The sequence below is a fragment of the Corvus kubaryi genome, unplaced genomic scaffold (genome assembly GCF_017639235.1).
Source record: "Corvus kubaryi isolate FWS band 111438036 unplaced genomic scaffold, C.kubaryi_AGA036_p1.0 68, whole genome shotgun sequence".
Classification (NCBI taxonomy): domain Eukaryota; kingdom Metazoa; phylum Chordata; class Aves; order Passeriformes; family Corvidae; genus Corvus; species Corvus kubaryi.
This window is the reverse complement of record NW_024582056.1, coordinates 12,793,940-12,807,501: the sequence shown is the minus strand read 5'-3', so window position 1 is coordinate 12,807,501 and position 13,562 is coordinate 12,793,940. Positions and strand designations below refer to the sequence as shown.

General features: G+C 37.2%; 1 protein-coding gene across 2 annotated transcripts in view; it reads left to right on the top strand.

Moving 5' to 3' along the window:
• LOC121674390 (protein cordon-bleu-like) overlaps window positions 1-13,562 on the top strand; it is a 115,946-nt gene that overhangs the window by 80,678 nt on the left and 21,706 nt on the right. For both annotated transcript variants that reach the window (XM_042048707.1, XM_042048708.1), the window contains one exon: window positions 6,532-6,726. In XM_042048707.1, the coding sequence (XP_041904641.1) occupies window positions 6,532-6,726 (195 nt within the window). The remainder of the gene's footprint in view (window positions 1-6,531; window positions 6,727-13,562) is intronic.

Sequence of the window (13,562 nt, the reverse complement as noted above, 5' to 3'; positions counted from 1 at the left end):
GTCTGGGAGAACTCAGATTAAATTTGTGATCTCAGACTGGCAGAATACTGAGGGAGGTGGTAGTAGTGGGTGATACTGATAATAGCAGCTACAGTTGGTCTTACTGCATCTGTTTCTTTATATTTGCAAGAGTTTACAGGCATGTTTATGTTTAGCTGGAATTCATGTATTCCCAGCCCATGTTTTCTAACCTCCTAATGATTTGAGCAAAATGTTTATATTCCTAAACGTCAAAATAAAATATTTGACAGTCCACAAAAAAATTAAGCAGCTTACTTGTGGTTTCTGCCATATTCATTCAGTATTCATGTGATTTTTCAAATGGAAAATGAATTTTGAATATTGCTTCACTTCTTTTATATATACTATGTGCAAGAAGTATAACAAAAACTAAAGAAGGTTCTTGGAAGCTCTCTGTGGTCGTGCAACCTTGTCCTCAGTGTAGTGCAAGGGGCCAGAGTTAATACCCACACTTGTTCCCTGCTGAGAAATTCACGGTGAATCTAAGCCTCTTGGTGTGTTTTGGAAAACCTTTTTCCTGGAGGCTTCCATTTTTCTAGATCCTTTCCTTGGGTGGTTGTTCTTTCAGCTTGGAAGCAGTAGGAGTTTCAAAGTGAACATAAATCAGTTGGAGCTGGAAACCAAGGTTGTACTCTTATCTGTAAAGACACTTTCCATCACATGAGCTTACCTAAGTGAAGGGAAGAAGGAATCATATAAGCTTCTAGGAAGGGAAATTATAGTTAAGGTATAAGGAAGAAAAATTAATGATGAAGATAGTTAAGAAGAAAAACAGCATAATTGCAGATGGTGTGGACCTGTGTCATAGGAAAATTTTAATAACCTCTACAGTGACAGATTGGTCTCTAGCATTGGGAGATAAAATGGATGATTTTGTATGGGAGGTGACCGCCTTGCACCTGGCACTGCTAGGATTTCTGATCAAAAAACTCTGTACTAAAACAAGAGGAATGTGGTCAGCCACACTGAGGGAGAGCTGGCAGGGGCACAGGAGACAGAATGTTCTCAGACATTTCTGGTTCTGGCTGTGTAAGTTCTGCTGTCTACCAATGGACCCTGACCACGAGATCTGGAACTGCTATCTAAATGCTCTGATAGGCTCATACAAGTGTAAGCTAGCTCTGGTTGTACAGACTTCAAACTACAACTCAAACCTTTTACAGTAAGAACTTGAGAGGCTACTTGCCAGGCATATAAAATCAACACAGGACAGCCTGTGTAAATAACTGTTGTGGGAATGAAATAGCTGCTTTGCTTTTATTATTGTGATGTGTGACCAGACAATTGCCTGTCAGTAGCAAAATGCAATGAGATAATAAAGCAGCAAAAAGTAAATTGCATTAAAATCCTTTTTATTTTTTTCCCCCTGTTCAGAACAGGAAAAGGTTTAACTTTCTTTTCCTTCTGACTGCAGACTGTCAGCACAAGTGCTTCAGGGAGTACAAAAAAACAAACTGTATTCAGTGTGGCTGGTTAGATAGGAAAATCTGAGTAGTCACAATTTTTTTGTTTTGTTTTGTTGGGTTTTTTAACTGTGTCTCCCAGCAATCTCATGACTGCAGTATAATGCTTTAGTTTTTAAGCAGGAGCTTGGATTAATTCAGTTTCAGTGTTGTGGATTTTAGTGCTAGTATAAGTAATAGAGTATCATGTCAGGGAAAGCAGCCTCTAAGTTCAGTTTGTGCAGTAGGTCTGACATACCCTGTCTGACATCTCATATGGCCAGTTGTAATCACTTGTGGTGTCATTCAGCTAATCAATAAAAGTTTGCATTAATGGAGATTAAATGTCCAACAGGCATAAATATTCTTGCTGTCACTGAGTAGATGGATTTTTGCCTGCTCTAAATCTTACCTTTGGTATTTACCCATGGTACACTTGTAAAAAAAAATATATCCTTTATGATACTTTTAATTTTTGTCTCTATTTTGGAAAAAATAAAACCCTTACTTTTTGCTGATACATCTGGTACTTTGAGTGCTTAAAAACAGCTCAATTGATTACTTCTGATTTAGAAACTTCTGAGAAGGAAGTTACATAACAAGGCTGGGAGCTCAAATATGTGAGTTTTGGCAGAGAGCTGCGGAAGAAAGGCTTGTCTGTAGCAGCCTCACAAGAGAAGAACTTGACATTTTGAAAAATTTTTATTGACCGGTGCGAACAGGGAACGGGAAGTCAAATCACTCTCACAGGCAATCTGCAGTCTTTTCCTTGCTGACCTTTAAATGCCATTTAGTGTCATCAGAAAGTTAAGGAAATGCTAATAACAGGGGTTTGGGTAAGAAAGTTATATATAGGGGACATCTTTTGAAAACAATCATAAGCTGATTTCCATTTCTGTGCACATCGGGTTTTGTAAAATGGAATTCTCACAGTAGTACAGTTATATTTTTAATAGATTAATCTTACTTTTATTTATATATGACTTTAAAATTTTCGAAGTGTCCATAAGGTACCAGAACTTCCATTTATTATTGAAAAGGAGGTAGTATGAAAAAGATATTTTACAATTGCATTCTAGGTTGATGACCTTGGAACAGAGACTGACATCAGCTCTAGGCTCTTAAATTATCTTGTGTTGAGTTCAGCACGCTATGGGACTTTAGAAGTCTTGTGGAAAGCTGACTGCTCAGTGTCTTTTGAAAATGGGAGTGGTATGCCTACCTCACCAGGTTACTCTTAGCCTTCATACTTCTGTGTTTTTAGCAGTCCCTATTTTCCCTTCAAAAATATCTTTTTTGAAATTTCACTTAGAAGAAATGGTAGGAAAAAGTCTCAAAATTAAATTGCTGAACCCAAAAGAAAATACCTGGTACATTAGGGAAGAAGAAGGAAGTTCCTTGAATTTCAAAAGTTTAGTGAGAGGGAAAAAAACTATCTGACAAGTTTAACATGAAACAGTGATGGAACCTGATGGCACCGTAGGTAGGTATGGCAGTTGTTTCTTGCTTCCTTCCAATATCTACTTCATGGAATTGAAGTGGACTCTAATCCATGGTTTTGCTTCAGTACATATTCCAAACCCTTGCTCAGCTAGTGTCTAACCTGTCTGCTGACCTACGCTGGTCTATCTGGTTTTGTGTTGGGTTTGCTTTAATTCAGGGGGAAAAAACAACCCCAAACCAAACTGTTTCTTTTTCTTGCTAGTTTGCATTAATTAATTGCTGTTTGAACTGGTAGCAAAGTGCTCGAACACTGGTGGTTTAACAAAGACTGTGATTTTTACAAGCTGGGAGACATTTTTGAAAGCTCTTTATATAGTTTCCATGAATTTTCTTTTTATGAATTGATTTTTCTTTTTTCCTTTTTTTTTGTTCGCTTTTCTTGTGAAACATAGGGATTCTGTGAACTGATTTGGATTCTGAGCAGAGTATTCATGCTAACCTGTTTCTCAAATGAAATGGAGGATAAGGGCTGACTTTTTTAAGCCAGCAACATTGGCTGCAGTTCCTGAGCTTGGCTTTCCTCACTTACACTGCTGTAATTTGAGTAATTCAATCGGTTCTTTGATAAGAAATTAGAAAAACAAGAAATGAGAGATGGTTGGAGTATTTGGCATGTACATATCATGTCCCTGCAGTTTTGCTTGATTAATGTTGTATGCTCTTAATAGTTGCCTTGCTAAACTGCCTGAAAAACAATCCTCCAAAATCCCGTGATTTGGAAAGAAACTGCATCACATCTAACTCAACATAAAATATAAAAGCTGGATTAGGTGTTGTCTCTCTGTATTAGTTTTACGACAAAAGACAAGTCATGCCACAACCACCTGTCAGTGTTTTGTGTCCAGGGTTGTTTTTTTTTCTCTTAAAGCTAATGAAAATGACTACACACATGGGAGAGGTTGAAGGTCTGCCTCCAGTTAGGCAAAGCTCTTGTTGCTGCATGAGAGGGCTTTCAAAACTAGTTTGCAATTGTCCTCATTCCATTCCCCTGGAAGCTGTGGCGAGTTTTTATTTTAGGGCAAGTGTCTTTACATGAGCATTCTTGAAATGCTCAGTAAGGGAATAATGGGCTTGATATAAAGGTTGGACTTGGAAAAGAAAACATAGATGAATTTGCAAGGTTGTTTGGTTTTTTTCTATCATTAAAGTCTTTTTATTATAAACTACTTATAGTATCATGGAAGTATTACCCTTTTTTCCCCCTGTATGTTCTGTTAGGAAATCCAAGCTTAAAAACAGAACAAACCAGCTTTAAACTGTTTAGTTGTTCATCACTGTATTCCTTCACAATGGCCTGTAGCTTTGAACAGGATTCTGATAGATCTTCAGCCACAAGATCTTGTGATAGAATTGAATATTCATTTAAAAGTGGTTATGGCCTATAGTCTTACCAGCATCCTGTATTTGTAGTGCTAGGAGGGAAGTCTTAGGACTTTTTTATTATTTTCATACATCTTTGTCTGCAATTTCTCAACCCCTATATCCAGAAGGCTAAAGAACTAATACAGTCACTAAAGCATACCTGCAGAATCCACTTTGAAATTGTTTTGTTCAGTTGTTTTATAAATGTGTGAAAAGAGGAAACTACTTCGTATTTCACTCTGTGAACCCTGTCATTTCTGTAGGAGTAAACAAACTTTATTTGATAGTACCTTGTACAATATGCACTGATAATACTTAAAACTGGTAGCTTACAGATGAGATCATTATTTTTTCCACTGCCCAAGATACAGGGCCAAGACAAGACTATTTCTTTATTAGATTATACCTAAACTTTTAAACTCCACCTTCTACTTCAAACTTTTTTCTTTATTTACTAGAAGGGTAAAGATGTTCTTGATGCCATTCAATTCAGAGAAGTTGATGATGAAAAAGGTGTGGCAAACACAGCTTTTAGTCAGAAAAGACTGGTTCCATGCCCCGCTTGTGCTAAATACATTTTTCCAAGATGAAGTGTGCTGTGCAGTGTGAAACATAAAAGTTAACAAAAGCATCTAAGTCAGTAATTGGTATCATATGCACAGTAAATGCAGGACAAGGCAGGAATCTGTTTACATTTCAGTTGCTTTCATGGGAATCTACAGAACATGGAACTTTACCAGGCAGTAAAGGAGCCTATATTATATATATTTCTGCATTGCTCTATTTTTTAGCTCCTTATGCTTTATACATGCTTCCTCAATGGTCCTAAAACTAAATGAATTGTGTTTTTAAGCTTGCTGCCCTGTGTTTTTAATTTTTACCTAAGCTTGAACTTGGCACTTCTGGAAAAAAATTATCTTTTTTTTTTTTTAAAGTAATGGCATTTGGGGTGGCCTTTGGTTTCCTGCCAGTATGTATTCTGTGGTTTTGGACAAAATTCCACCAGAGAGCTTTATGTCCTACATGGGAGAGTTTTGTAAGTGTGGTAGCATGTTCTGTTGTGATAAGAACAGCATTATCAACCATGCTCATCAGCCTATGTTTCCAGAACTGCTATTCAGCTCCAGGTCATGGTGAAGTGGTATCAGTGGTGATTCCACAGGAGATATTTCTGGGAAGAAGTTACAGTCAAATAACTTAATTAAAAAGTAAAATCTTCAATTTAATATGGAAAGTTCCCTTAATTAAAAAATGGACAAGGTGACTCAGATTTTGGGGGAAAAGTTTTTGCATGGTTTTTATTAGCAGAATAAAATATGTATTGAATTTAAGAGTAAAAGTTAAAATTAAAATGGACATTCTCAAGCAATCCTACTTCTAATCTTTCGTATTTGTAGAGTTGCTGCTATCTAACTGGATATGTTTCTATTTGTATATAGATATAAAAATGTATTAAGGTTCTGTAATCCATTAAATTTTTTCCATTGATTTTATTAAGTTTTCAGTGAGAGCTAAATTAATTTTTAACAGTAAGGAATTACTGAAATAGTTTTCTGTTTCTCCTTTCATCTGGGTTTGTTAGAATCCAGAGTGGTGCCTGTCAGTAGGACTTCTTTTCACCAAGTTAAATGGCTGTTTTCAGTAGGTTGTAAGTGATTATGCTTGATTGTGCATGTAAATTGGGACTAGTTTAATGGTTGCAGAATTTCTCTTATATAAATCTGCAGAGAAGACTCAGGTAAATCAGGCAGATTGATAATAAAGTAGACAAGCCTGAGACACTGACAGCATTTTATTAATACAGTGTTCTCATTTAAAAGTAAATCTTGCTTCCAGAAATGTTTAACACTTGTAATTTAAATGTGACTGCAAATGCATTTGGATAACTGTAATTATGTGTCTTGATGTGAACTTTATATTTTAAATAGCAAGCAGCAGCAGTGTTCCCATCAATACTACTGTTAAACCGCAGTAGGTGCTTATCGCGCCTCCTGTCTTATTAATACCGCCTGTAAGTTTTGTTCCAGTCGACCTTTGGAAGTTTCCAAAAGTTGGAGTTCGCAATTCACCAGGTTTGGCAGGGGAACATACATGATTATTCATATCATTGTTTAAACGGTAACCAGATGTGTCTTGTTTTTCTTCTTTCTTTCCCATTGTCTTTAAAGAGTGATGTTAATCCAAGATGTTAATCCATTTACAGGGGTTTTCCACAGCACCAAATTCCCCTTCGGTGAATTCTCGTTCCAGTAGCCTGGGTTCATCACTGTCCCTTGGTAGCATCTCTGGAATGACAGCAAACCCAGAAGTGAAAAAGCGCAGAGCACCTCCTCCACCAGCTGCGACACCAGTATTGCCGAACGCGGAGGTGAGGGGACAAGAAGGGACAGCAGCACAGGTAACAGCTACACCACTGAGTGGGCTCCTTTGTCTGGTGTGCTGGGTACCATCAGTTCTTTCAGCAGTCCTAAAGCCATTCACAGGTATTTTGATTAGCTACAGCTGACCAAAACTCCATCTTGCAAGACAAAATTATTAAAAGCCTTAGTGTTTTGTACATATTTACTGAGCTCTCTTGAGACTGCCCCGAGCTTTCTCCCCTGTCAAGAGTCATTCTAAATCAGAAAAGTTTTGTGAGGCGTTATGCTAAGAGAAGGAGGGTAAAGAAAAAGCAAGGCAGAAAAACTGGAAATTGTATAAGGTGACTAGGTATCCTTACTGGCCTGGGCAGTCCTGGAGAACAGGGGAAAGTTCTAACGAGAGATGAAAACCTTCAGCATATTGTTTTGTCTAGACACTTGTCTTAGCTGTCGCCTGTATCCCTGTTTCCAGTGCTGCCATGGGATACCAGAATATCTGCTCTGTTTTCTGAGTTGTGCTATGTGACCTTTTAAAGCAGTGCTCTGGTTGTGCTTTTATAAAAGGTCACCGTTCCGCAGTACATTATCGAGGATTAAACAGAAATGGGGGAAAACCTTTTTGAGGACCTAAGCCTTTAAAAAGAATAGAGCCAAGGGAAGAGGAAATCGCTCTTGCTTTTATAGTGACACTCAGGTGTGTGTTACTAAACCTGCACAAGCACATGAAGTCTTCTGGTTCCACCAGCAGCTAACAGTAATGCTGTCTAAATGTTAACTGTAGAAATCAGTGTGTAAAGCTAAATACGGGTGCCGAAGAAGAATGTAAGGAATCAATATCATCAAAGCTGTGTAATGTGGACTGACTCTTATCTGCTTAGGGCTTGTCACCTCTACAGCAGACTGATCTTTGGAAAGCAAGGTGTCCGAGTGCAAAACGGAGTCAGAAAGGAATCTGAGTTCTCTATAGAGGGAGAGGAGGAGCAGCCTGATGCTGAGTCCCACTCCCTGTCACTCTCTTATTTATCTGCATTAAGACATATGTTAAATGCCTTCTTAAGTGAAGTATTGTGTAATAGAACTCGATCCACACTCTTGGTAAAGGATTGTGGATTTTTATTTTCCCATTCTTATGATATCTGTGATTGCTGGAACTTAGCAGTGTTTCATCTTTCAAAATTGGAATATATGCCTTTGAAATAAAACTCATTTATAGACACAGCTGAAGAGAAATAACAATGTTTCTCTTGCAACATTTGTGCACTTTTTTTCTTAAAATTCCCTCTTGAAATTCCTATGTAAATATTTTTATGGGGTTTCTTACGTCCCCCATAGTTAAAGATTTAATGTGTTTAAGATAAATAGATCTTCTCACACAAAAATACTATGGTATTATATCTCCTAAGTTTATACAAGTGTGGTAATCACAGACTACATTATTCTGCCATTCTCTTTGTCTGATCTCCCTGCAGTATGGCATGGAGATTTTAAATTTTGATGCACAATAACACTGCAAATATAAACTCTCTTTAAACATACTAACATTTCTATTTTCAACATTGTTGCAAAGAGGCTAAAGTGTTGGTTTTCTGAAGCCATTGGGAGAAAAGTATATATTTTATTTATCACAAGTAGTACACAGTACAGTATCAATTTCAAATTCTCTTAGTCTGAAGGACAAACTACATTGAAGAAGGGAAACAGATAAAGGTTTTGTCAGAGGATTTTCCATAGCAAAGTTCATTTTGGGCAAAAGAAATGTCCTGTGTAGCTGACAAAGCCAGTGAAGACCACGGTAGAGGTGCTGGAGTATAGTTGGCTGCATTTGTTGAGTAAAGGACATCTTTCTGGGAATGATGGCATAGGTAAAAATGTTAGAGAGTTATGGTGTGTTTCTGAAGCTCCCAGGCTGAAAGTTGTTCAAAGGCTGCCATGTAATTTTAACAGGAATGAGTAGAATTGAAATAAAGCACAAGTTCCATGAAGCAATCAAAAACTGAGGGAAGAAATTAATTATTCAGTATTATGGGGCAAGGTAGCAACAGAGATATTGTTTATAAGAAAACCCAAACAGTTCCATTTTATCTACGTGCAGACAAGCCAGTTTGCTGTGAAAATAGAGTAAAAAATCTCAGGGTGTACGTTTATTTCTTTAGTTTATGGGAAAGAATTAGCGCTGATCTTTTTTTTTCAGGGAAGGACGTCAATTCCTTATTAATGGACTTCCTTCCAGAAAAAGATAAGATGTTTGTTTAGAAAACTTTATTTATGTGCAACTGTTACTAACAGGAAGATCCTGCAAAAGGGGAACATTTTTATTTCCAGTGAAGCTAGCACACTAATAGAAAATGAAAAAGGTGGTATTCTGAACTTCCAGAAGGTTTTTTTTCTTTTTTAGCTGCCTGTTTCCATAAAATTGTGCAGGAAATAAAATACTGTAGCTGTTATGAACACCTGTAACTTTCCAACCCAATAAGCCTGTTATTTTTAACCCATTGTTATGCTCCAGGCAGACATGATTCTTTAGGGTTATAGATATCTCATCTCCCTGCCTAGTGGTTCCAAAAAGAAATTTCTATGTGTCTGAAGACTGGGGTGTTTTAGTTTATGCTGTACATTTAGATTTTCTCCACTCCCTTTTCTGGATAGGTGACTTAATGCAATATCATTTTACCATCTTGCAGCTTTTGTTCCTGTAGGGCTTAGAATAATTTATCTCCTTGTGGATAAGGCCCCGGCAGTAACTTTATTTACTTTTTAGTACAGCAGCATAAGTTTTCCATGTCTATTTAAAGGTAGTGTTCCCTCTGTAACTGTTTTGAATCTCCCCTAGAAAATATTCATGTCTGTTCAGAGTGTGCTGAGCATGCACTAAATAGTATGCAATGGAATGCAGAGTCAAAGGAGTCTGCAGATTTCTTCCCTGGAGAATTCACCCCTGGTTTTTTTTTTAAACGTCTTCCAAATGATGCTATTATAGAGTGAGAAGTCACTTGAAAAAAAAATCTTCAAAAGGTCAGGGTATATAACAATAATTCCAGGACAAAACCCAGTAGGTTTCATGCTTACAAAGCAAGGAGGTCCTCTCCTTTCTTAAGTTGCAACACGGAGCCCACACTGTCCAAAGAGTAGAGCAGAACAAGGTAGGGATGAGTTAAAACTGAACACCCTGTGCAGTCTTTGTTGTCTGTCACAGCACTCCAGAAGATGTGCTAGCAGAATTTGGGGCCACCTTCAGGTAAGCATAGTGTAAACTGATTCTGGCCCCCGCCACGCCCCCAAAAAAGCATGCACCATATAAACAAAATATAAGAGAAGATCTGTATGAGTATGACATTGTAGACAGAGTACACAGAGAAAAGCCACATGTGAAATCTGACAGAATTACAGGCATCTCCTTAGAGGCTTATTCAGTCATCTCTCTTTAAAAGAAACATGTAAAAGAAATGTGTTTTTCTTGGAAAAAATACCCTTTTGGAAGAACCTGAAAGAACTGTGAAATTGAGTATTTGAGTCTTTAGGAAGTCAAGTGTATTGTGCACTGGCAAATTAGTTTATGGGAATAATTACTTTTTTTGTTTTTTAACATGTATGGGGAATATACAGAAATTGGAGTGGGGGAGATAAAGTTGGCCTCAAGCTTTTCTTCAAGAGCTTTGTCTATGAAATGCAGTGGTTTATTCAGAAAAAGTTAATGGGTTTTTTTAGAGACAGCATAGAGTTAGAAGTGCCTTCGTGAGTATAAAAGCTCTGATAACTTCAAAAGTCAGAAATGCAACTTGTAGACTGTGATAAAGGAGCTGTGTGTTACTTCAGCTGCTATCATTTTCAGAACAGAAGCACTGTAATATAATAGGGAAATGTAACAGGAGGCATCAGGGATTTTTTACTAGCCAGTCAAATTCCTGTACTAATAGAAGAATGGAACAGTATATCAGATACAGTAGTCTAAAATTTGTTTCACAGACTTTAATTTTAGTTGTTATCTGGCAAGACAGTGGGCTTAAATAAAAAATGCGTTGATGTTTTTAGTGCAGGTGAAGAACTGGAATCACACTTTTAGAAGGTTACATTAATAACCAACACAATTTTCAGGTTTATTTCTGTTTTTATGTAGTCTCCTGTATGTTGCTACAGATGAACTAATGTATATAGCATACTCTGTGGGGTTTTGCTCTGCTTCTTACATTCCTCTCTTCTCCATTTAGATATCAAACTTAGGTTGCTGGGGACAGTTGTTGACTCTGAATTATTAGTCAAGGCCGTATTTTAGAGCAGAATAATTGCGCCCAGTGTTTGATCAAGGCTGATATTTTCTCACTAGTTATAACTTATTCATTGAAGAGTCTTACTCATCTGAATAAAAAAGCAAGAGAGTGAAAAGAGAGCCACAGATTTATTCTCATCATTTCTGGCAATTTTCTTTCCCACTGTCCACAGTTAAAATAAAACAATTTTATACCTAAATAAGAAGTTTGGCTTTAAGAGAATCATCATAATGTGAACAAATGTTAATGAGACTTTCATATATTTTCTGGAGAAATAAGATACACTAAAAATCTGCCAAAAGTCTTGCTTATATAAAAGATATTTTCAGCTATGCTTTTGTAATCTTAGGGGATGATCTCTTATACTGACTGCCACCTAGGGTGGTCCTCCCCTCACTTCCCCTCCCTGAAATACTTGAAATGACGCTGCAAATGAGCACAGCATATAGTGAAAACATACCTGGAATTCATTCTGCCTGCAAGAGCCACAGAATAATCTTCAAGCAGTAAAAATAAAGGAGAGGCAGTAAAGGAAATGTATGATTAATTTAATATTGAAATCACAATTAACATATTAATTTTTTTCAAAGTGTTATTAAACTGTAGACTCATCCAAATTTTTAGAATCAGTCCCTGAATTTGCAGTTCTTAAATTTCTCATGTGTATGCTACAGGCATGGACTTGGAACCTACTTGGAACTGTGACTCATTATCTTCTTTAGAAGTAAGATCTATTTTAAAACAGTGGCCAAGATGTTTAGAAATTGTTAGCTCAGCTGTCCATAATTAGGAAGCTGATTTTGGAGCTTGATGTTTTCTGAACTTTTAAGATGTCAGAAGCTACGTCTGGTTGCTCAGCAACTCAGTATCTGGCCACTCTGATTTTAATATCATATTATTTTTCAGTGTACCACCTTCTGTCGCCAAAGGAGTTTAAATTGAGGTTGTTAATACAAAAATCAGAGCAAAGCAAGCATTTCTTCCAATAATGTCCCCCCAGCACAGCAGGATATTTGCACAGTTGTCTTTCATGCGTGTTTGCATGAAGTGATACCATCTTACTTCTTTATACTCTAATGCCACAGATTTCTGGTTTGCTGCCTGCAAGGATAATCTTGATTGATATAAAATCACACTGTTGCTGTTGTTCTCCTCAGGATTCCAAAATGACGTGCTTCCCTGTGGCTGCAAATTAAGCCTTAAAGCCATGAACACGCATCCTGTAGAACAATGTAGAGTAAGTTTTTGCTGCGTACATCTCTGTCAGTATGGATGCCACCAGTAGATCTCTCTGTCTGTGTGCCCTGTGAGTCCTAAATCTGCTTTGTCCCTGGGTATTGCTAATAAATCTGATATTTCAAATAGTAACACTCCTGCAGTTGGCTTTCCCTCTGAGAAACAGCCAAGTCTTCAGGAAGAACCTGTGTTTGTGTGGATGACAGCCTTTTTTCCTCACAAATTTTCTTGGACTATGAGAATCGTCATTTTATAAGAGGATCATGATACCAGCAGGCACTGCAGTTGTAGGAAGTTGAGGGACAGAAGAATCACAGCTGAATGAGAACACCTGCCATGGCTCTTACTGAACTGAGAGTTATTGTAGGCAGCTGTCTAAAACCCACTTAATTAACACCACCTCTAGAAGCACAGTACTCTTACCAGCTTATTTTCTTCTAATTCTTCCTTTGTGCATCTGCTATAATTTATTTTTGTCTAAAGTTCACTCTGATCAGAGTCCTGTGTCCCAAGAGGAAAACTTTCAAATTAATTTAGATTTACCTGGTTGGTTGAACCTACTTTTTGTAGAAAATACAGTGGTCCTGCTTGAAGGAGGGGTATGTTTCTTGTTCTCCAACAGGATCCATTTATGCTATAGGTATTTTCTTCCATTCTACCTTGTACTTTATTTCCCTACTTCTGTATAAGGTGCAAGGTAATGAGCAGTTCATGGGGGACGTGTGACAAATTTATTCTGTTTTAATAAAAAGCCCAGAATTCAACAAAAGGGTGGATGGATTCAGATTCCTTATCTCTCTATCATAGGTTACACCTAAACCAGAAATGTCTACTAGAAGTCAACAAGATATGAATGTGTGCTTTTTTTATCATCTTTTAGAGAGGAAGGGAGGTTTCTCTTGACTCAAAGGTCTTCTGGGTGAGGTCTTCTCAACCTTTTTCTTATGACACATTTCCTTTCTCCTTTAAGTGTTCTGTGAATGTATTTTCATTTTGCTTTGTGGGTTTGTTTCTGTGGATCATCCAGAAGTCTCCTTTGAGAATAACAGATACATTTTTTCACATTCTGAGGAAGGATGCAATGAATCAGTTTTTGCTGTAGGAAAAAGCTGTTTTTCAAAATGTGTCTTTTATTTCTACAACCTACTGCACCTTCTAAGTTACTTCTCAAGATTTTATAAGTTCCCTGAGGATATGAAAGCAGGATTAATTCAGAAGGAGGAGGGAGAACACTTGACTGACTTTTAAATTTGTTTAAAATGTTGATTTAAAGTTAATTAATGACTGGGTTTATATGCCTTTTTTAATTGTTCTGATTTGGATTTTCTTTTTGTGCACAGAGGCCTGAAATGTGAATGCTGCATGTTATTTTT